This window comes from Vicia villosa, linkage group LG7 (assembly GCF_029867415.1).
Source record: "Vicia villosa cultivar HV-30 ecotype Madison, WI linkage group LG7, Vvil1.0, whole genome shotgun sequence".
NCBI lineage: Eukaryota > Viridiplantae > Streptophyta > Magnoliopsida > Fabales > Fabaceae > Vicia > Vicia villosa.
The window spans coordinates 3,994,849-4,019,708 of NC_081186.1; the positions used below are offsets into that span (position 1 = coordinate 3,994,849).

A 24,860-nucleotide genomic window follows, 5' to 3' on the forward strand; every position below is an offset into this window, starting at 1 on the left:
ACATCAAAATAATTCAAGAGATTCAAAACAAAACAAAAAAAGAAAAAATCGAAGAAAAACTACCTCCTCAGTGGTGCAAATTTCACATATCTGAAACTCCTCATCAGAGTCATTAGATTCAATGTCAGAATCACCTGCATCAATCCAGATGAATCTTGATGAAATTGAAAAATATCTTGATAAAATTCATACACTCATTTTCAAAGGTTTGGTAAGAGGATAATAGAAGTTTGGTGCAAAGTGTTGTTAAAGGGATAATGTGTTGTGGTTGAGGTTGTGGTTGGGAAAGAACCACAAAATCACCGAGGATTTCTCCTCGCCTCAGATTTGTCATGGTGCTACTGTTGCTTCCCTTTAGACTGTGTTCTTATTTTGACGGATTCACTATCCTCCACTATTGCAGCTTTTGTCTTCTATAAATTCTTATGGAAAAAAAGTAATAAGCTCTTGCAAAAAAAAATGTTATCACTTTTTTTCCATAGAATAAACAATTATTTACAGCAAGGTATTTAATTTGCATTTTTTACTATCTATCAGCATAGCAAGCCAAATGAGTAAATAAATGCTAATACATTATGAAATAGAAAGTGCGTCAAAGCATGCATTTGTGCATACAATGTAGTCCTCAAGGTTGTCAAACTCATAAATCCTGCCTAGGGCTATAAACCGCATACTGTACCATTGCATACTAATTAATTAATTAAATATAGTACAAATGGAAGTATATCTTGTTTTCCTCCTAATAACAAATAGTGGCTGAAAACATTTAAGTTCACATTACCACTGGAAACAGTAAACCCTGATTTCAATACATAATGGTCTTGTCATTCATGTTTTTTCTTGTTAGGACTTCAATCCTAGTATGCTTGTTATTTAGTACAGTAACTAATTTGTATGACATGTATTCTCATATCCCAGAAAAAAAGAGATCACAAGAAAAGCTTACAACAGTGTGTTTTAGTAGCCAGCGTATCTCCCTTTCCGGGAACCTCTAAGTTGGGGCTACGTAATTTAGGAAATATGGCTTCTCATCCATGTACCACAGAAGAAATTTTATTACAACTGTGAAGCTTGCAATGATGTATGGGACTAACTGTTGGGAACCAAAGTGTGATAAGGCTCCATTTTTGTTTTTTGTTATTGGCCACTCATCTAAGTAAATTGGGTGGCTAGGATGGTACTGGTGCGCTAATGCTTGATTAATTGAAATATAATCTCAGCAATAGAGTTATCAATGTTATGAGGTGAAATTGAAGTGTGAGGACCACATACTAACTACTTTTTTCTAGAATGAATTGCTGAAGCAATGGTAGTTCAGTGGGTTAAAAGCAAGATGAAGACTAAAATATATAAATAAACAAAAAGAAAGTTCTCATATCTAAATGGTTTTTTTCTGAACACTTGACATTCGAAATATAGCAGTAGCACAGTGGCTTCATTGTTCAGTTTAGGTGACCCAACAAGAGAGATGAGGCTTGGATGTAGATATTTGGAAAAATAGCTTCATAACATATGCAACTAAAGCAAAAAAAAGGAAAAAGGCTGTGTATACAAAAGATTCATCAACTTTGCTTCTGGGAGACTCACTTTCAGATTCTTCGTCAGTTTCTGCATCACTAGGAGGTTGCCACTTGGCTACTTTTCTGACCCTTCCTTTTAATGAAACACCAGGGGTTGCAGAGTGCCTCTTCCTTTGGAGCTCCTTAACACCATCCTCTCCTATAATGTAAAAGAAAAAAACTATAAACTAAGTGCACAATAAACAAATGAAAATCATTTGGCAAAAAAATCTTAAACCTGGGAGGAGTTCAGGTTTCTCTGGTAATGGATAATTTTCTTCCACAAATTTAAGCAGCAATTCTCGAGGTCCAGAAACAAAGTCATCAAGTTCAGAACCCTTTACAAAAAATAAAACAAGTGAGAAAATTGAATTGTAGAAAAGCAATTGTTTACATGGAATTGAATACATAATCCAAATACACACATATTTTGTCACAGCTTCCTCCGTCCTTGCTTCACCAGTACTCTGAAGACCAATGACTACACATTTTTCATCTACTAATGCTTGCTTTGCTAGTCTTACAGTAGCAGGGACTTTAGCAGACATACACATGTGTCTAAAGAAACGCTACAGAGTTAAGAACATATTTAGTATACAGACAAATGACACATCAAAATAGAGATTCTGCCTGCAGGTACTAACTATAAATTAATACCTGGTGGCTTGCCCAGTACAATCGCCATAGTTGACTAGTGTTAGGTTTATCATTTAGGAAAGCACTAGCTGACAGCAATTCTACTCGTAATTCTGCCCAAAATTCTGCTGCCTTTTTATACATGTCCTAAGTAGTTTGATATGAACAATAAGGTCATCAGGTGAAAATATTTACCTCAACGGATAAATAAGCAAAACATCAATGTCATGATATCATATATGACATGGATAATACATGTTACAAATTTACAATTATATGAAAACAAAAGTTGACCAGTATGCAGCCAGGAGACGTCTCTAGTTTTCTACAATACCAACCCCTTTCTTACCATACATAGAGTGAACCAAAAGGCATTGAAATATACAAAATAGAATGGAAAAATATATTCCTAATCTGATACTTCCAATAATACATCCACAATCGTCTAAATATAATGCAGGTAATTTGTATATTAATCAATAAAATTGACATTGGCAAATGAAAATCAATGAAACACAAACCAGATGTGGAGGGAGGGGGGAGCCAATTACAACACATCACAAAACTAACAGACAGTTGAAACTGGTTGATGGGATTCCTTTTTCTTAACCTTCTGCTCTACGGTTATTATTTTCAGATGCCAGTCAACCAGACAATATTTTACCAGATAATCTCCATTATTTCTTTTGTAGAGCACTTAAGTTACAGCTTTATTAAATAAAGATAACATTAGTTAACAAGTTAGTATCCCATACCATCATTTTATCTTCTAATGGTGCTTCAATAACTTCAAACTCAGCACCCTCATAACTAAGTGTCCGGCATAAATACATCCCCCTACAATGAGAAAAGTGAAGCAAGACAATATTTTTTCATAAACATACATTCTTAAGTCTAAATGTTCATGTATACGTGAAAATATTATAACCTTGCTTTCATGTCCATGGCAACTAATTCTAGAGCTCCAACACCCCCTCTGTCAAGAGCACCTGGATGTATAAATTCAAATAGTTAATTTAAATTTACGCATTAAGGGGATGGGCCTGTGAGGAAAACATATTCAGAAAGAAAAGTATATAAGAAATTCTATTATGTAGCTATAGTAAGTAGAAATGTAAAAAATTGTAAAATATTAGTTATCTATCAATACATTCATAAATGCTTTTAAAGTTATAATACCGGTCAAAAAATTGAAATATGGTAAGTTGAAATATGGTAAGTTGAAATATAAAAAATTCTAAAACATTTTATATTATGTAGCTATGGTAAGTTGAAATAAAAAAATTGTAAAATTAATATTAGTTATCTATCAATAGATTTGTAAATGCTTTTGAAGTTATAATACAGGTCAAAAATGGTTATATTAAAACAGCAGTATGTTCATGAAGAAAAATACATAGTGGAGGAGCATAAGTACTTGCCAAACATTGCAGCAGCAAGTATTGTAAAAGAAGTGCAAAAATTAATTTATCCAAGAAAAATATCTAAAGTAGATCAATAACAAAAAAAGGAAATGGTACCCAAAAATTCACGGAACTCAGAGAAAGAAGTTCCATCTCCCCAAAGACCAAGTCTAACCATATAACCCATATTGCGGGGTTCAGATGCACCAGTTGCTGAGCAATAAACAACACGAGCTTCAGGTAGTCGATCCTGTAAAATTAAATCGCAATAACTGAAATCATGCTTTCAACGCCAAATTTTGCAAAGTAATTTGACTTCAAAAAATAATGACAGAGAGCAATAGACACTTGGGTACCAGCCAAAAAAATACACATTATAAGTAGTTAAAAACCTGCAGTAAGTGTACAGGCACAGGTACTGTTGACACGGTTGAGCGGATAGAGAAGCGATTACAGGTGCTTTACTATGCACACTGCTTTGCACCAGCATAATATTTATTTATATTAGTATACACACTTACATCATATTTTAAAAAGAATCCAATCAAATTCCTTATGCGACACTTATTTAATGTGCATAGCATTTGCATTTAGGAAATGTTTTTGGTTGAAGATATTAGTTTCACAAGGGTTCAGTCTTATATATAGGATTTGTTGATATTTGTAAATATATAGTGTTAATAATATTTGTATATAGAATAGTTCCACATCGACTATATCATAAAATTAGTTGTAATCTCTCTATATATAATAAAGTCTCCGTAGTGCTTTACAAAACACACGGTTTATTCAAATGTCTCTTAGTCTCTCGTATTTCAACATGGTATCTAGAGCCTACTGAGAGACAATCTTTACCGTGCTTTACCCGGTTGACCCACTGTCGTCCGGTGAGAATTTTTTTGGCAAATCGTGTCATAACTCCGGTTTGCCTATTTTTCCATCGCCCCACTTGCCACCATGCAACTGTTCCAGATCTGATACTCATGGCTACTCAGAACTTTACGCCAAACTACGATGATTTTCTCAAGTGGTATCAAAATTATCAGAACTCAGATTATACTGCTTCGATTGCACACACTGGTAATTCATCTGCTTGCCTTTCTCAATCATCTTCTCTTGGATCCTGGGTCCTTGATTCTGGTGCGTCTGATCATGTTACTGGTAATAAAAATCTTTTCACTTCCCTCTCTACCTCGGGTTTCTTACCTACTATAACTTCTGCCAATGGTTCTCAAACCCGATCTGAAGGGATTGGTACTGTTCAAATTCTACCTTCTTTCTCTGTTACTTCGGTTCTTTATGTACCTAATTGTCCATTTAATTTACTTTCAGTCAGTCGTTTAACTCGGTCTCTTGATTGTATTGTCACTTTCACTAATACTAATGTTACCCTGCAGGATCGGAATTCGGGACGGACGATTGGCGTCGGATGTGAGTCTCAAGGCCTTTATTACCTCTCAGTGTCATCTCAGGCATGCTCAGCCAAAGATTCCCCACTCACTATCCATGCTCAGTTAGGTCATCCTAGTCTTCCTAAACTACAGAAGTTGGTGCCAAGTTTATCGAAGGTGTCTAATTTACATTGTGAGTCGTGTCAGTTAGGGAAACACACTCGTAGTCAATTTCCAAATCGAGTCAATAAACGAGCTTCATCCCCTTTTGCTTTAGTTCACACTGATGTTTGGGGTCCCTCGCGTACTGTCTCTACACTTGAGTCTAGGTATTTTGTCACCTTTATTGATGATTTTTCACGTTGCACGTGGTTATTTTTGATGAAAAATAGATCTGAATTATTTTCTATTTTTGAAAAATTTTATAAAGAAATAAAAACTCAGTTTGGTGTGTCTATTCGTACCTTAAGAAGTGATAATGCTCGTGAATACTTATCCCAACAATTTCAAACTTTTATGTCCGGCAATGGTATTCTCCACCAAACATCTTGTCCTCATACACCTCAACAAAACGGGGTAGCCGAACGCAAAAATCGGCATCTCGTAGAAACTACTCGGACCCTACTTCTCCATGGTAACGTTCCACTTCGGTTTTGGGGGGATGCTGTGCTAACGGCATGTTACCTTATAAATCGCATGCCCTCGTCAGTCCTTAACAATAGAATCCCTCATTCAATCCTTTTTCCCAACTCCCCACTTCACCCAATTCCTCCCCGAGTCTTCGGGTCCACATGTTTTGTACACAATCTCTCTCCTGGTCTTGATAAACTATCAGCTCGATCACTAAAGTGTGTCTTTCTTGGTTATCATCGATCCCAAAAAGGTTATTGTTGCTACTCACATACTCTACAACGATACCTCGTATCGGCCGATGTTACTTTCTTCGAGTCTGTTCCATATTTCGAGTCCAGCCAAATAACTCCGGAACCCCTTCAGGATAGTACTCCCACACCTCTTCCGGAAGTCCCATTTCCCATTATCCACCATCACTCTAGCCCTACGGTTGACCCCCCCACTTCTCGCCCACTTCAAACATATCAGCGTCGTCAACCCACGTCTGTCACACCTATCCCTGAGGTAGTACCTATCCCTGAGACAGTACATGTCCCTGAGGTCATTGCAGACTCTCCTCTGACGCCTTCGCCATCATTGGATCCGATCCCGCAACCTGAGTCTGATCTTCCGATTGTCCTTCGAAAAGGTATACGTCAAACACGAAATCCTTCTCCACATTATATTGATTTATGTTATCGTCGTCTTTCTCCTCTGCAGTATACTTGTTTGTCTTCTTTGTCTTCTGTTTCTATTCCTAACACTCCAGGTGAAGCATTATCTCACCCTGAGTGGAGGCAAGCAATGATTGACGAAATGTGTGCTCTTCAAAGCAGTGGTACTTGGGAACTGGTCCCTCTACCCCCTGGAAAATCTTTAGTAGGTTGTCGTTGGCTTTATACAGTGAAGGTTGGTCCAGATGGTAAGATTGATCGATTTAAGGCTCGCTTGGTAGCCAAAGGATACACTCAGATTTTTGGGTTGGATTATAGTGATACCTTCTCGCCTGTAGCCAAGATGGCATCTGTTAGACTTCTTCTAGCCATTGCAGCCATTCGACATTGGCCTCTTCATCAACTTGACATCAAAAATGCTTTTTTACATGGTGATCTTGAAGAGGAAGTATATATGGAGCAACCACCTGGATTTGTTGCTCAGGGGGAGTCCTCAGATATGGTTTGTAGGCTACACAGGTCTCTTTATGGTCTTAAGCAATCTCCGAGAGCTTGGTTTGACAGATTCAGCACTGTCGTACAACAGATTAGTATGGTCCGTAGTGAAGCTGATCATTCTGTGTTTTATCGTCACTCTACCAAAGGGTGTGTCTATCTTATTGTATATGTGGATGATATTGTCATAACTGGCAGTGATCAGCAGGGAATACTCCAGTTAAAACAACATCTCTCGAATCAATTTCAGACAAAAGATCTTGGTAAACTCCGTTATTTCTTGGGTATTGAGGTAGCCCAATCTAAAGATGGTTTGGTGATTTCTCAGCGGAAATATGCTATGGATATTTTGGAAGAAACAGGTTTGTTGAACGCTAAACCAGCTGATACTCCTATGGATCCAAGTGTCAAACTCCTACCCAATCAGGGGGAGCCCCTATCTGACTCGGGAAGGTATAGGAGATTGGTTGGAAAGTTGAATTATCTCACAGTCACTCGTCCGGACATTTCTTTTGCAGTTAGTGTGGTAAGCCAGTTCTTAAATTCTCCTTGCCAAGAACACATGGATGCTGTTGTCCGAATTCTGAGATACATCAAACGTGCTCCGAGAAAAGGCCTCGTGTATGAAGATAAAGGACATACTCAGATAGTTGGATACTCCGATGCTGATTGGGCAGGGTCACCCATTGATAGACGATCCACCTCTGGGTATTGTGTACTTGTTGGAGGAAACCTTATATCTTGGAAAAGTAAGAAACAAAATGTAGTTGCAAGATCAAGCGCCGAGGCAGAGTATCGGGCCATGGCAATGGCAACATGTGAACTCATTTGGTTAAAACAGTTGCTCAAAGAACTTCAAATTGAAGAAGCAAGACCAATGACACTTGTTTGTGATAATCAAGCTGCATTGCATATTGCTTCAAATCCAGTCTTCCATGAGAGGACCAAACATATTGAGATAGACTGTCACTTTGTCAGAGAGAAGATTGAATCAGGCGACATTGTCACAAGCTTTGTCAACTCCAATGATCAATTAGCAGATGTGTTTACAAAATCTTTACGAAGTCCCAGAACTAATTATATATGTGGCAAGCTTGGTGCATTTGACTTATATGCTCAAGCTTGAGGGGGAGTGTTGATATTTGTAAATATATAGTGTTGATAATATTTGTATATAGAATAGTTCCACATCGACTATATCATAAAATTAGTTGTAATCTCTCTATATATAATAAAGTCTCCGTAGTGCTTTACAAAACACACGGTTTATTCAAATGTCTCTTAGTCTCTCGTATTTCAACAGGATTAAATAGTTTCCCATATTTTAAACTAAGTATTTGAAGTCAGTTTTTATGATTCCAGTGAAGATGATTTCCAGTATTGCTATTAATATTATATCAAAAAGATGATATATTGCAGCTTAATAATGAGGTGACTGCAAGAGACTTTAGGTGATAATAAAACTTGATATGTGTAACTAGATAATAAGGATGAGTTTGACACCTAAATGAGTTCATAGATTGTGTTCGGAAACGCAGTGGGAACCCTTTCAATGTATGGTAGCCCAACACGTCAACATGTAGCTTTTGTTAACTGTGAGATTCCACCATGAAAAGTGTCTTCCAAACATATGTTGAGTTTGAAATTTTAAAATTGTTGTTCCTCCTAATGTTATTTAACAATTTATTGTAGTGAAATTGCAGGTAATGGGTACGGATACAAGTAGTTAGCAACTCCGCGGGTATAGATAATGAAATTGTTAATCGCGCAGATACGCGTACTTTTTCTAACTGTGATTATGGGAATAGGTACTATAGTATACTGCCTTGCAAAATAAGCTAAAAAATAGTATATAATCGTTCATAACTAATTCTTGTTTCAAAACACAGACAAAAAATATAATAACCAAGCCTTATCTCACTAGGTGAGGTCAGCTACATGGATTCAGACAATGATATAATCTCTAAACAAACTAAACTGACAACTACTCATTTTCTATATGACCTTTTGTAGTTGGAGTAGGGGAAGGAATGTTTGAGAGCAACATCCCATCAAAACTTGCAATTTTAACAACTAAAAAGATATCACTACTGCTATCTTACAGATCAACCACCCAAATATTTTTAGTACTGTAAAAGCTATTATCTTCTTGTCTACTAACAATTATATCAAATATTTTTAGTACTGTAAAAGCTATTATCTTCTTGTCTACTAACAATTAGATTAAATAGTCCCATGTTTGGGAACTATATTTTCAGTCATAAAATAATATTCCTTGTTTCAAAATAAGTTCATAAGTTTGGATCGAAATTCAATCTGAATTGCATCATTAGGCCCAACCTTCAACAAACACTATCAAATTTGCACTCTACCCAGCAAAAGACTTTAAACTTCTGTAAAATTAAGTGGATCAAAACTAAATTGTTCATATAGCCTAGTTTAAATAATTGTCCATTTATTTTTATCTAGTAATTGAATGGTCCAATATTAAAAATCTAAAGAAATAAAGTTCACCCCAATTTTTCAAAAACTAGTCAGTTTTTTCAAAAAGAAAACTTAGATTCCATGCATTTTGGATAGTAGGACTTCGGTTTTTATTTATTATAGTCGACATGCTCTCTAAAAGGGAAGAACAGAAGGAAGGGAGTCCTAAGATGGGGGACACTAGTGGAGATGTCTGGGATAGCTTTGATGGGGCTGGAAGTCATAAAGTGGCATCATTGTCTTATAATGGACGAAACATACAAGCTGCCCAATTTACCGATGATGATCAAGACGGGGATGAAATGGATACCATTCCAATTTCTTAGTTTGTATCTGATTCTCGCGCCAAATACTGGAGTACAAATATACAAGCACTGCAACTCAAATTAGTTCATGGAGGTTAATCTTACACAGATGTTTCAATTAGATTAAATCACTTCAAAAATTTGTTGTTACAAAATTAATTTTGAGAATCTTTGTTTTGCCCCTGAACCTACAAGTTGCATCTATTAGGCAAAGCTAAAACCAGGTCCTTGTATCTAATCTTTCTTTCTGATATGATATCTATGGCTCTCTCAACTGTTCATTTAATTTTATCTTTTGAAAATATCGTCCTAAGAAATAACAAAGAATGACGATTAAGAGAGAAACCAAATCATCCGAAAAGTAAACAAAAATATAACTTTCTCAAGATTGACACCCACCTCAATATAAAATTAAAGTAAAAAAATTATTAAAAAAGGACAAATAATATCAAAAACCTTCATTCACTGTTCCAAGAGATTGAAAATTAAGAACCGAACCTGAATTTCAAGCACTGCTTCTCCAGTGCGTGTTGGCTGACTACCAGCTTCAGGGACCAAATTTTTTGCTTTGTGACACTACAATGAATCACCAAACCTTAGTAACAAGAAGCAATTGAACAAAATTGAATCCAAGAAGCAATTGAACGATTAATGTTATCCTTCAAAACAAAAATTGGAAATAATAATTTGTACAAGAAAATGTTTGCATACCTCGTCAAAAATTACAAGGCCATCAAACCCTGGTCCACACCACTGCACAAGCTGCTGAAGACGAGAACGACCTTTCTCTGAAGATGCTATAAGGCTATTGTATGTCAAGAAGACAACTCCCTCCCTGATCCCAACAGACTTTGAATCAAGCTTAGAATAAGGTAGTTTGTTCAAAGCATGCACTGGATTAAAGGGGAGGGAAAAAGGAAGAAGTTTGAACTTATCAGAACATTGTTTGTAATATAGATGAAATAATTAATTACAGGAACTTTTTACATTAAATTTTGATAAACACAAACACCTGAAATGGGCTAAAGATGAAATTTCTCCCATGATGATAAACAAACAGAAAATTTTCATTCTTTGGATAAAAGAAGCATAATTAGAGTTGAGAAGGCAGAAAAGATGATGATGATGACGAAGAAGAAGACAGGTATAATAACCAACTCTTATTCCACTAAGTGGAGTCGGCTACATGGGTTAACTTCCGCCATAATGTTCTTTCCAGGATTGTGCCTCTATCCAAATCTCTTACCACAAGATCTTTTTCTAATAACTTCTCTTATAGTTTTTATAGGTTTTCCTCTACCCCTAACTGTTTGACTCCTCTCCATCTGATCTAGTCCTTACTACAAAATCTACAAGTCTTCTCTTTGCATGCTCAAACCACCAAGTCTATTTTTCACCATTTTTTCTGCTATATGTGTTATATTATACTAACATTCTCTAATATTGTCATTTATAATCCAGTCTTACCACACCCCCAACACAACATCCTCATCTCTACTACACTTACTTTATTCTCGTGTTGATTCTTAACCGTCCACAACATTTTGTTTCGTACAACATCGCATGTTCTACCCCAATCCAATAAAAAAATTCCCTTCAGCTTTAGCGATACCTTTGTGTCACATAAAATCCCTGAAACCCTCTTTCATTTCAGCCACCCCGCTTGAATTCGATGGTTTACATTCCCTTATATTTCTTCATCGTTTTGTAATACGGACCTAAGATGTTTAAACCGCGTGACTTGTGGGATGATATGGCCTCCAACTTTCACCTCTAGGTTAGAAACTTACTTTTGCTTAACTTACATTCCATATACTTCGTCTTATTTCTGCTTATGCGAAAATCATCCGTTTTTAAAATTCATCTCCAACCTCTACTTTAAATCCTACTTCGACTCTCCAAGTATGATTATATCATCTGCAAAAAGCATGCATCTCAGTGCTAGCTCTTGGATGTGTTTCGTAAGTACATCCAAAATTAAAGTACAAAGGTAGGAAGCTCAGGGTTGAACCTTGATGCAAACCTAAAGGAGAAATCGTTCATCTCTCCACCCTCTCAACTCTGAGTCCGCACACTAGTCGATATCCCTTCATTCATATCTTGGATAGCTCGAATATTTGTAATCCTAACCTCTTTCTTCTCTAGGGCTTTCTATAAAATCTCTCTAGGCACTTTATCATATGCCTTCTCCAAATCAATAAAAATTAAGTGTAAGCCTTGTTGGTTCATCCGATACTGCTCCATTACACATCGTAGTACATAGATTGCTTCCTTGGTTGACTTCTCATGCATAAAACCAAATTGATTCTCAGCGAGTTGAGTATCTTTTCTTAGTCTCCGTTCAATCACTCTTTCCCATAACTTCATGATATCTTCATGATATGACTCATAAGTTTAATCTCCATATAATTTGCACAATTTTGTATAAACCTCCTTGTTCTTATAAAGTAAAACTAAAGTGTTTCTTCTCCATTCATCTGGCAGTAATCCGTTTCATCCGACAGTAATCCGTGATAATGATGTATGAGGCTAGTTCATATTATTAGAGAAATGTGTGTGTGTGCGTGTGTGTGTGTGTGTGTGAGAGAGAGAGAGAGAGAGAGAGAGAGAGAGAGAGAGAGAGATTGTAACTGAATTCTCTAACTGAATGAGTTACAAGATATTAGTATATATAGTGGCTGCAGTGACTGACACGTGTCACTGCCAGTACAGCTATGCTTAAACTAATATCTAAACTTGTTCTAAGCTATTCATAAACTGATGACTAGGTATTGACTCTTACATATATCCAATACACAACAGCAAGGGATGAAGGAGGTATGACAAGTAAAAATAAAAAACTAGCCATTTAAGACCAATGATGTAACAAGGCTAGTGGAGTAATAAGAATCATACTGTTTTTAGCAATGTTGATCTTATTGAGAACCACTGTAAAAGTAAACATACATACTCAAAAATAAACTAATACACATTTAAAGAGATCATCAAACATTCACACTTAATAGTTAAGAACCTAAAGTATAGAATAATAAAACTTCTGCGGAGAAAAAGAGTAAAACAAAACTGAACTAAAATTAGGAAGAGCAGAACGATTATTGTGAGCAAGAACATAACATTACTCATTGAAATGTATACCCTTAAGCTTTGTTTGGGAGTTTGGAGGAGAAGGGAATGGAGGACTTTAAATAATAGGAAGGATTGAGTGAAAATAATAGAAGGATTTTGGTTGGGAGGATTTTGAAGGGTTTGTTTTTATTCATGACATAAAAATAAAATAAAAACCTAATTTGGGAGAACTAAAAAATTGTATTAGATGAGATGAGGGTTTTGGGGGAATGGCTTCAGTAACTTTACTGTTGTCATATCTTTGTAACTTTAGTTAATATAATGAATGATAGATTAATTTAAATTAAATTGATGTAAGAGAATAATTTTTTAACTTAAGTTACCAAAGTTATGTTATATGAAAGTCACTGAAACCCTATCCAGGTTTTGAAGGGCTTGAACAAATTGTTCAAATACAATTTTTATTGCTATACTATTCCAAAAATTAAAAATATGTTAACGACAAGTACTATTTTATTTTTTATCATTCTAACCAAAATCTTTTTTTCAAAAAATGTTAAAAATTTCTCAATATTTTTTTTAAAAATCATTTTTCGAAGCCCTTCCTTCCCTCCCCTCCAAAGCCCCAAACAAAGCCTTACAAAAAAACAACAGTTAATAGAAACGAATTTAAGGAACTTATCCCCAAAATTCTAATGGCGTCTGCTATAGCACGGTTTGGGGCCGCAATTAGCGGCTGCTACAATCGCTATTGTTGACAGCGGCTTGCTGACAAATAGCATTGCTTCGAACCCTAGCGCCGCTATAGTGTGCTATTGACAACATAGTCCAAAATCCTAGTTCGATATGTGATATTAAAAACTACTTCATAAAATGTTGTAATATCAGTATTATTATTATTATTAGAATATTTTGAATATCATACAGCTCATTATGAGCTGTCCTGTACAGGTCATTATGACTAAATTAGCATTTATAGGGAGAAGAATTACCCTTCCCTTATTTAGATAGATTTATAGTCTATAAATACCTCTTATGTATTCTTTACAAAATATATAAAATATTTCCATATTTCTACATGGTATCAGAGCACCCGATTCTAGGGGCTCTGCTTCCGCGCTCAAAACACTAGCCGTTCTTATTACGGTCTTTTTTTTTAGGTTCCCTTTCTCTTGGAACCCTAGTGATCTCGGTGACTTTGCAGCCGTCGTGCACCGCTCAACCGCCGGTGCAGATCCGAACTGTTTCACCTTCATTGCTGTTTTTCAGGACAGCTTTCATTGTTGTACCTCTGTTTTTCAGGACAGCCTTCATTGCTGTACCTCTGTTTTTTGCTGTTTGCAGCCTTTGATTGTTTGGTTGTCAGCTTTGTTCGTGTTTCTCGTTGGCAGCCCTTCAATCCTCTCCTAACAGTAGATCTCAATCCTCTCCGGGCTCGAGACGGTTTGTTTCTCTTTATGGACTCCTTAAGTAAGTTCTCTAACACTAGTTCTCTGACCATGACTGGTAAGAACTCTAGCTTCTTAGCTTTAAATGCCTCTTGTTCTAAAGATATCTGGATTATTGACTCTGGTGCAACCGATCACATGACTCCATATATGTCATATCTCTCTTCTTATTCACCTTTACCTAATAAACGCCATATTACCGTTGCAAATGGGTCCCAAACCCCGATTGTCGGATCTGGTAACATTCGCCTAAGCCCATCTCTCCATCTAAATCATGTGCTTCATGTCCCTAAGCTTTCTAACAATCTTTTGTCCATCCATAAACTCACTAAAGACTTGAACTGTGCTGTGACCTTTTTTCATTCTCATTGTGTTTTTCAGGACCTTGCCACAGGGAAGACGATTGGAATTGCTGAGGAACAGAACGGGTTATATTGTCTACCTCATAAGGAAAGCAAGTGTCATCAGGCTGGTTCAGAGTCATGGGCAAATACTCAAATATGGCTCCAACACAGGCGTCTTGGACATCCTCCTTTCCGCATGCTCAGGTCTTTATTCCCTCACTTATTTACCAAAGTGTCAGCTGATTCCTTTCATTGTGATGTGTGTCAGTTTGCCAAATCCCATCGAGCAACCTATTCCCCTAGTGATACTAGGAGTGTCGAACCCTTTGATCTTGTCCATTCTGATGTATGGGGGCCTTCATCCATTTCCAATATTTCTGGTGCAAAATGGTATGTTACTTTTATTGATGACTGTACTCGGGTTACATGGGTTTTTCTTATGAAAGATAAGTCTGAAGTATGTCAATTGTTTGTTAACTTTTTTCAAATGGTTAAAACACAGTTTGGAAAACCTATTAAAAGGTTACGGTCAGATAATGGTAAGGAGTATGTAAACCAAAATCTTCACAATTTTCTCAAAACTAATGGTGTTGTTCATGAGTTGACTTGTGTTGACACTCCACAACAAAATGGGGTTGCTGAAAGGAAAAATCGTCATCTTCTTGAAATCACCCGAGCATTACGCTTTCAAATGAATGTTCCTAAATTTTATTGGGGGGAAGCTGTCTTGACCTCTGCTTATTTAATCAATAGGTTACCTTCTAGGGTGTTATCTGGTGTTAGTCCTGTGCAGGTCCTGACTCGATTTTATCCGTCCGTGCCCATTATGTCAAGTCTTCAGAATCGTGTATTTGGTTGTTCTGCCTTTGTCCATGTTCATGGTTCTCATCGGGGTAAGTTAGATCCTCGAGCTATTAAATGTATCTTCATGGGATATGCTTCAGATAAGAAAGGGTACAAGTGCTATCATCCTCCTAGTCGTCGTGTCTATATATCCATGGATGTTACTTTTCAGGAATCTGAGTCTTTTTATCCTAGTCCTCAGCTTCAGGGGGAGAATAATCCAGAAGCCGAGTCTTCAGAGTTGTCTGTCCTTCCAGTTATTCCTCTAATGCAGGACCCAGAGCCGTTTCCTGAGTTGTCTGCCCTTCCAGTTATTCCTCTAATGCAGGACCCAGAAGCCGAGTCTTCAGAGTTGTCTGTTCTTCCTGTAATACATGAGCCCTTGATGCCTAATGAGGAAGGTGGTGATGTACCAATAACGGTGCAAAATAATGTTGACAAATACAAGTTACAGTTCCAGCGAAAAAGGTGGAAAGGTAAACCCGTTCTGCCCCAACAAGTCCAATCGTCTGAACCTGAGGTAAGTGTTCCTAACCCTGAGCCTAGTAATTTTTGTGAGCCAAACCTTGATGACCTACCTATTGCTTTGAGAAAAGAAAAAAGGTCTTGTACCAAATACCCTATATCTCATTTTGTGTCTACTGAAAAGCTTTCTGTGCAGCATCAGAGTTTTATTTCAACTATTGACTCTATTAGAGTTCCTGCATCAGTACAAGAAGCATTGAAGGATAAGAACTGGATTCGAGCCATGAATGAAGAGATGCATGCACTAGAGAAAAATGAGACTTGGGAGATTGTTGAGAAGCCAAATGACAAGAGGCCAGTAGGCTGTAGGTGGATATATACGGTAAAATACCGATCCGACGGCACACTCGACAAATATAAGGCGAGGCTAGTTGCAAAGGGATACACCCAGACCTATGGAATTGATTATGAAGAGACCTTTGCTCCCGTAGCAAAAATGAACACTGTAAGAATCATTCTTTCCTTGGCAGCTCACTTTGATTGGGAGTTGCAACAGTTTGAAGTGAAAAATGCTTTCTTGCATGGAGATTTGGAGGAAGAGGTGTATATGGAGATCCCACCCGGATATGACCCTACTTCAGGAAGTAATAAGGTTTGCAGGTTAAAGAAGGCCATATATGGGCTCAAGCAATCACCTCGGGCTTGGTTTGGAAGGCTCACTCATGTAATGGTGTCATTGGGTTATAAACAAAGCCAAGGTGATCATACTCTCTTTATAAAGCATGCTCAAAATGGTAAACTCACTCTTTTGTTAGTCTACGTAGACGATATGATCATAACAGGTAATGATGAATTTGAGAAGAAGAACTTGAGGAAGGAGTTGGCAGCTCAGTTCGAAATGAAAGACCTTGGAAAGTTGAAATATTTCCTAGGTATGGAGGTAGCATACTCAAAACAAGGCATTTTCATTTGTCAGAGAAAATATGTCCTTGACCTTCTCAAAGAGACTGGCAAGTTGGGTTTGTAAACCCACCAGAGTGCCTATAGAGCAAAACCACAAGATTGGGAGTGATGAGGAAAGCCCAAGGGTTGATAAAGCTCAATACCAGAGACTTGTGAGAAAACTCATTTATCTATCTCACACCAGGCCTGACATAGCTTATCCAGTTAGTGTTGTCAGTCAATTCATGCATGACCCTCAGGAGAGACACTTACAGGCAGTGGATAGAATCTTGCAGTATCTAAAGATGAGCCCAGGAAGAGGACTATTGTTCAAGAAAAGTGAGCAGTTGTCTATGGAGGTTTATACTGATGCAGATTATGCAGGGTCGGTTGTTGACAGGAGATCCACCACTGGATATTGTATGTTTCTAGGTGGAAATTTAGTGACATGGAGGAGCAAGAAACAAAATGTAGTTGCCAGATCAAGTGCAGAGGCAGAGTTTAGAGCCATGGCTCAAGGAGTATGTGAATTGTTGTGGATGAAGATCATTCTAGATGACTTGAAAATAAAGTATGAAGCTCCTATGAGACTTTTCTGCGATAATAAGTCTGCCATTAGTATTGCTCACAATCCAGTCCAACACGACAGAACAAAGCATATAGAGATAGACCGACACTTCATCAAAGAGAAATTGGATAGTGGTCTTATTTCTACACAGTATGTCCCATCAGGACTTCAGTTAGCTGATGTGCTCACCAAAGGACTTCCCTTGGAGCGGTTTCGAGATCTTACTTGCAAGTTGGGGATGATAGATATCCATTCCCCAACTTGAGGGGGAGTGTTGTAATATCAGTATTATTATTATTAGAATATTTTGAATATCATACAGCTCATTATGAGCTGTCCTGTACAGGTCATTATGACTAAATTAGCATTTATAGGGAGAAGAATTACCCTTCCCTTATTTAGATAGATTTATAGTCTATAAATACCTCTTATGTATTCTTTACAAAATATATAAAATATTTCCATATTTCTACATAAAATATCCATACAAGTCCTAAAATTTGAAAAGTGGAAAATAGGAGGAACCCCATAGTGAGAAAGATTTTTGCACCTAATATGTATTTAACGAGTGTGTAAGTGTAACAGGTAAGGACATAACCACAGTGGGTAAGTGTGCAACACAACTTTATACATATATAATATCACCGAAGGAATACCTATTTTTGCACCTAATAGTGTGTAACAGGTAAGGACATAACCACAGTGGGTAAGTGTGCAACACAACTTTATACATATAATATCACCAAAGGAAATACCTTCAATGCATGTTGCACCTGCATCATCCAAGTCTCTTCTAGCATCAAACTTCAAGTCTGAACCAATAGAAATCCACCTGTGTAAGATCGTTGAAAACATGACAGAGCATCAAAACAAGTAAACTCTAAGAGTATAGTCAGGCATCGAGTTCAAATTACAAACACACATGGGCATATGGTTTGGTTAATGTGTTCGAATTTGCATTGAAAGCATGAATTTGCTTTTAACTCAAATTCTAATAACATGCAAGTATCATTGGATGCAGAGACAGTGTGAACTAAACTTACAATGCTTTTGTCCTTCCATGGTGCCAGTTCTCCCAAATTAGACCTGCAATTGTCCGACCTTTACCTACACCAGCTCCATCTCCAATAAAGAATCCTGCCCTAGCTCCACCAGGGAGGTGCTGAAGGTGTCTCTGTAAAAAACATTACATTAAACACGAGAAAGGCAAAGTAAATCAAAATTATATACTGTTCATTATGTCAAAGAAGAAACCTGACAAGCATAGACCAAGGTCTCAATTTGCAAACATGATAAAGCCTTTGAACTTTCCAAAATATCTTTAGACTTTGGATCATAGGTAGGATCCGGTGGCTGCACTGCAGCCAATGAAGATGTCTCCACAACAGGATCTGGGTGTGGAGGTCCAATCGATACTTTTGGTGGTCGCTGCATAAGGAGACAATTTAATATCACAATAGTTTGCTTGCGTAACTTGAAATAACAAATGAATTGTTGATAACAAACTTCTAGCATACAATGCTGGAAAAGCAATTAGTAACTTACATAATCTGTAAATGTTTCTCCGGCCATGCCACCTTCATCTTCATCCCTCTCCACTTCAACAGCAACCTGATTTAATTCCATGCAGGATAAAAGTAAAAATAAAAGCATAAGGCTAGTTAAATATATAAACCTTTTTCAAATAACTATTAGAAAACCAATAAAATAATAAAAGCGGGGAAATATCATTAAACAGCTAGACATAATTTAACAAAGTATCAAAAGGTAGAGAGTAGGCCATCCAATCTCTTTTGCCTGTAGGGGGTTTTATATTCACAAATATATTTTATTATTCAAAAACAAAAACAAAAAACTTCAAAGGCAAAAAAAAAAACACCTATACATCCATGTGGTCGAACAAAACTATAGAATCAAGAATTCTACCATGTACACAGAAAAAGAAAAAATATCAATTCAAAAGAGCAACCAATTCCCTAGGCAGGCCCAATCTACAAATGTACAAGTATAAAGTTAAAATAACCATCAAAAGAATGCTTGTAGCAATGAAAATCTTTTTTTACTAATTTTGTGGGACAAGCTTGTTTCTTAACCTCATATTTTAGTCTATTGATGATAATTGTACTGGACCAGCAGGCTGCACACAAATTCTTATCTCACTTTCTGATATATTCAGGTCCTTCCTTTAAAGCACAGGGCCTGAACATCAGACATCATGATTCATGACAATCTCAATCCTATACAAATTATTTGGGTTCTTTTTAATTGAGTAGGTTAAAATTCAGAGAGTATAAAACAGAGAATAAGAAGAAAAAATATATTCTCAATCGATGTTTTATCCAGAGTGAAAGATAAGTACACTATAATATTCACCCTTTACTTCTGTTGCACCATGCAAACATGAAGTTATTTGCATTCAAGATCTTCCACTTTCCACCTAGCCAACTGCCAACCAAGGTTTGGATAGAGAATACTTGTGGAAAAGGGATGGAAACGTAAACTTGTGTATCTAATCTAAATTGAGAAATTATAAAAGTTGCTTCCATTTTATAAAATCCTCATGTAAGGAAACAAATGTCTAATCAAAATAAAAATTCACACTCCTTTCCCTTTACCGGCAAACCCTTCCATCCAAAGGATAAGAGATCAAAGACAAAAAGGCTGGTTTTGCCATGTGAACAATTGATTTTTACAGACTGAGGGCCACTTAATTGCAAAAAAATATAAATAAATAAGACCCTTAAACAATCTCACTTCTTTAAGGAATAACTCCTATTCCAAGTTCACAATGCATGAAACTTCTATTAATAGCAGTTCTGCACCCATCAAAGCCAACTATACATTCTTATCCTAAAATGACAACAAAAAACCGTGCATGAAATGGACGAAGAGGGAAGCAAAACGGCAACGTAGAAACCAATTGTCAGTACCTTAACAAGTTAACTTACATTCCCCCACAGCATTAATTCCCTCTTCTCTCATTGATAAACTACTTTCTCTTAATCTCGAAAAACAAATATATCAAGCTTGTTTCCCAATTCTTATTAACACATTCACCTTATCAACTATCAAACATATTTTCCTTTTTTATTTCAATGCTTATTCATCCTTAAGAGCAACACTATCATTTCATCGACAATCATCACACCTTAGACCACATTCGATCAAACAGGCTATTGACCGGAACACGACATGACATATGAGTTCCTCCATATAAACTAGATCTTAAAAGTAGAAAACAACTCAAATGCAAATTTGAAGTGAAAGCAACAATCTATCATTACAACTCAATCTCAATGAAGTGTACTCACAATGACACGCTAAATTACTGTATTTCCATCATTGTCAATCAAAAATGCTAGATGAAATCGATTACATACATAAATCAGAATCGCATTATTCAAGTGTACACACAGTAAAGCAGTGACACGAGCAACTTGATAATTCCAAAATTGGAGTAACCAAAGCAAACCTCGTTAACTTCTTCAAGCGGAGGCGGAGGCAAGAATTGTTTAATCTTAGAGAGATCGACGGCGAGGTCAACTTTACATTGAGGACAAGAGAACCGCGAGAGGCCATGAGGAACATTGAGGATTGCCTTACAGGAAGCGCAAGGAAGCTGGATCTTAGTAGGATCAATTCCGTGAGCAGGCAAATTCTGTGAAGGAGGAGTTAAGGGCAATGTTGACGGTGCCGTTTGGTGGACCCTAGCCATGAGTTCCGGCGGAAGCATCTGCGGCATTCGGCAGGTCGGGCAAGCGAATTCGGTCAGCCCGGGCGCTACGGTCAAGATCATGCGGCAACCGGCACAGCGGACACGAACGCCGCCGTCGGAAGGTTGTGACGGTGGAGCGGTTGATGGGGGAGGTGGTGGTAGAGGCGGAGGAGGAGATGGTACCGATGGTTGGGTCATTTTATTGTTCCTTTCGGGCGAGAAAGCGCGAAAGGGAATGGAACGTTTAATTTGTTTGTTATGCTTGTAACTTGTTTCTTTCTTCTGCCTGTGTTTGGTGCCCCCTCTCTCGGAAATGAGCCCGACGGAATGGTTTGTATGGTGGGAGGATGGAGTGTGTGAGATTGAGGATTAGGGAAGTTGGGCTCAATTCTTTCCCAAGCTGGAAAATTGGCACGTGACAAACATTGTGGGTGTATATTTTTATTTTTATTTTTATTTAAATGTTTCTTTTTCTGATGGTTTTATCATTAAAAAATAGGATACAATAGGAAGTAGACTCCACGCTGTTATCACTTGAGGATATCCCATCCTCCATCGGAATGGGAGAGTCAACAGAGTCGTTGTCCTCATCGGAGTTGTCATAGTCACTCTAAAATTGTTTTACACTATCAATTAAATATTATCACTAATCCGTTATATATGTAAGTTTCAAGTTAATAATATGATATGGATCAGTGATGAATTCGTATTTGATAATAATGTGAGACTATTTTACACTATAAATGCATAACTATTAAACTCTTTAACATTTATCCCCCTATTTTGAAATTTAATTTTTTGAACTTTTATTTCACGATTCTTAGAATTTTTTTTTTGGTTCACCTCTACTCCACTTTGGTACATATAAATTTTTATTTAACGTGACATTGTCATTTTTTTGTCGTGTAACCTAGTGACTTGAGTTCATCCTTTAAAGATGAACAAATTGGATATCGCATGTTCGAACTCGTAACCCTGCACCTGATGTCACTTTTCACTATAGTGTCAAGTAAGTAATAATGGTCATTTTTCACTTTAAAAAAATAAAATAATTTGTTGAATTTTTAATATAAACTAATATGATTTTATTAAATATTATTTAAATATTCATCCATGTTTTCTTAGATTTTATCTCCATCGTCTTCTATAAATGCATACGAACGAACCTTGGGAGAAACTTCATAGATTTCTTCTTTTTCCTCTCAATGCAGAGTCTGTCAGCTTCAATCGTTGTTGTTCTTCAACGTTGTTGCATAACTCTACTTTTACTATGGGAAACGGATCTTGTACGAATGCAAATGTGACCTTGATACTCCATTGGTGATAGCATGGACTGATTTGAACCCAAGTTGTCGTTTCTAAGGGTGTGAGATGTATAAGGTAGTTTTTCATTTCTTTAGATTTTGATCTTGTCATGTTTTACCTAGGTCGTCGTTTTTTCTTTATATAGGTGGTCGTTTAAAGTGTGTGATGACAAAACGAGGAAGGGACTGATGAATGAGCGAGAAGAGTGTGAATCATATTGTTAATGTTGTGTATTTTACGCTCTACTTTACCATTTTATGATGAAGTGTAAGGGTAAGAGAAACGAAAAATAATACTATTATCAACACAATATTTTTGAAATAGTGAATTATCATATTCACACTCATTATCATATTGAAAACATTTAACACTTTGAGAAAATTGTATGCGGATTTGATTAGAAAGTGAGGTAAACTTTTCAAAAACTTAAGACTTGTTGCTTAAAGGAAATGTCCATAAAAAATTAGAACAATCATTCGAGAATGAAACATAAAACTGATGAGCGGAGGAGCTTAAAATAGGTGATGTCCATAAATCATTGTGTAAAATATCAAAAGGCATTAAAGTAACATTTTTGGACGAATTAAAAGGTAACTTAACATGTTTGTCAAACACACAGGGTTACAAGTGTCTTAGGTTTCAAATGTTCACTGCTAATGAACTTATTTGTACCTCGTCAAAATATTCACAGTCATATCCTTCTTGCTTTTGAACTTACCATTGGTTACTCTAGGAAAGTAGGCCCTTCTAGATGCATGATGCAGATTGATTTACAAAAAGCATACGACACGATTGATTGGAAGGCTCTTGAAAGTATCCTTAATGAAATTGGATTCTCTATGAAGTTCATTAAATGGATCACGGTACCTGTCACAACTATCCCATACAGGTTTAACATCAATGGTCAGCTCGTTGAGGTTATGACAGCAGAGAGATGCCTCAGGCATGGGGACCCAATCTCCCCCTCCCGTTTGTACTGGTAATGGAATACTTAAACAGGTGTTTCCAAAAAAATGCAATAAAATTCGAACTTTGATTAACACTCAAAGTGTGAGAAGGTAAAGATTACAAATTTGAGCTTCGTTGATGATTTATTATTGTTTGCAAGGGGTGATAAAATCTCAGTTAAGCTAATGATGAAAGCTTTCACTAAGTTCTATGACTCTACACGCCTCAATATGAACGCAAATAAATGTCAAATTTAATTTGGTAGTACGGGTGATAGAACCAAACAGGAGATCATGCTAAGCACTAGATTTTCTGCAAGTCATGTTCCTTTTCGTTATTTAGGGGTGCCTATTACTACCCGAAAGCTCAACATCCAACATTATATGTGTTTGATTGAGAAGATAACTGGGAGGATCAAACATTGGAGTGTGAGATTGCTAAGCTATGTTGGCAGAGCCCAACTACTTAAAAGCATCTCCTTTGCCATCATCAATTATTGGATGCAATGTTTCTTGCTCCTGTAGCATGTCATAAAAAGAATTGGTGCACTCTATAGAATTTTTTTATGGACGGAAGGGTGTGACATTAGCAGAAAACCTCTCATCTTGTGGGATAAAGTCTACAGTCCAAAGAGCAATGGCAGGCTTAACATGAAATGTTTGAATGTCTGGAATAAAGTTACTATGACTAAACTTTGTGGAACATCGGCTATAAATCTAACAGTTTATGGGTGAGATGGGTTCATAAGTATTACCTAAAGGATAAGCAACTGATGGACACCCAGGTTAGACCCAATAGCTCATGGATCATGAAAACTATACTTAAGCAAAGAGATAGAGTGATGAATTTCCAAGCTTGGAACATGATGAAAATAATGGAAATTTCCACATGAAAACAATATATTTGGCTTTTTTGAAGACTGATAGAAAGTGAGTTGGAGGAAATTGCTATACCATAATGTGGCACAGCCAAAAGCTCTTGTTACCCTATGGCTAGTGATCGTACCTAATCAGAATGGATCGTCAGGGCCTGCAACTGTGATCTTCTGTGAACTAGGGGTGTACCTATAAGGTACTTCGATGCTAAAGTAAGAAAGAGAGCAAGGAGAGAAAGTACAGAATAGGTGTGAATGAGTGAATAATGAATACCTGATCCTCCAATGAAAGAGGGTATTTATAGTCCTCAGCGCTGGGCCAAGATTTCCTAGTTGAGTCACTACAACGAGGAAGGGCTTTTAAAGCGCTTTTTTTGGCCTTCAACAGCGCTTTAAAGCGCTGCCAAAGCCAGCGCTGGCATAGGCTACGAAAGCGCTTTTAAAAGCGCTCTGGTAGGCCCCCCTATAAGAGCGTTTTTCTGGAAAAAGCGCTCTTGTAGGCCCCCCTTTAAGAGCGCTTTTCAGGTAAAAGCGCTCTTGTAGGCCCCCCTTTAAGTGCGCTTTTTCCAGAAAAGCGCTGTGATAGGCCCACCTGTGAGAGAAAAAATTAAAAAAAAAACGCAACATACTAAAGCGCTTTTGTAAAAGCGCTCTTATAGGGTGGGCTTTAAGAGCGCTTTTTCCAGAAAAAGCGCTCTTATAGCCCCCCCTATAAGAGCGCTTTTACAAAAGCGCTTTAGTATGTTGTTTTTTTTTTTTTTTTTGCTTTTTTAGTAATCTTTG

At 37.0% G+C, this 24,860-nt stretch overlaps 1 protein-coding gene across 2 annotated transcripts in view; it reads right to left on the reverse strand.

Annotated features, from left to right (window-relative positions):
* LOC131620272 (protein FORGETTER 1-like) overlaps nt 1–21,379 on the reverse strand; it is a 35,828-nt gene extending 14,449 nt beyond the window's left edge. The window contains exons 1-15 of one of the 2 annotated variants that reach the window (XM_058891278.1): nt 20,708–21,379; nt 18,781–18,846; nt 18,490–18,663; nt 18,279–18,409; nt 17,991–18,067; nt 10,271–10,452; nt 10,058–10,135; nt 3,716–3,848; nt 3,124–3,184; nt 2,951–3,032; nt 2,217–2,342; nt 1,985–2,128; nt 1,798–1,897; nt 1,588–1,719; nt 64–134 (exon numbers count right to left, since the gene is read on the reverse strand). In XM_058891278.1, coding sequence (XP_058747261.1) covers nt 64–134; nt 1,588–1,719; nt 1,798–1,897; nt 1,985–2,128; nt 2,217–2,342; nt 2,951–3,032; nt 3,124–3,184; nt 3,716–3,848; nt 10,058–10,135; nt 10,271–10,452; nt 17,991–18,067; nt 18,279–18,409; nt 18,490–18,663; nt 18,781–18,846; nt 20,708–21,148 — 1,998 coding nt within the window. In that variant the 5' untranslated portion in view covers nt 21,149–21,379. The remainder of the gene's footprint in view (nt 1–63; nt 135–1,587; nt 1,720–1,797; nt 1,898–1,984; nt 2,129–2,216; nt 2,343–2,950; nt 3,033–3,123; nt 3,185–3,715; nt 3,849–10,057; nt 10,136–10,270; nt 10,453–17,990; nt 18,068–18,278; nt 18,410–18,489; nt 18,664–18,780; nt 18,847–20,707) is intronic. The other variant, XM_058891279.1, reaches the window with a different exon arrangement.
* Between the last annotated feature and the right edge of the window lie 3,481 nt (nt 21,380–24,860).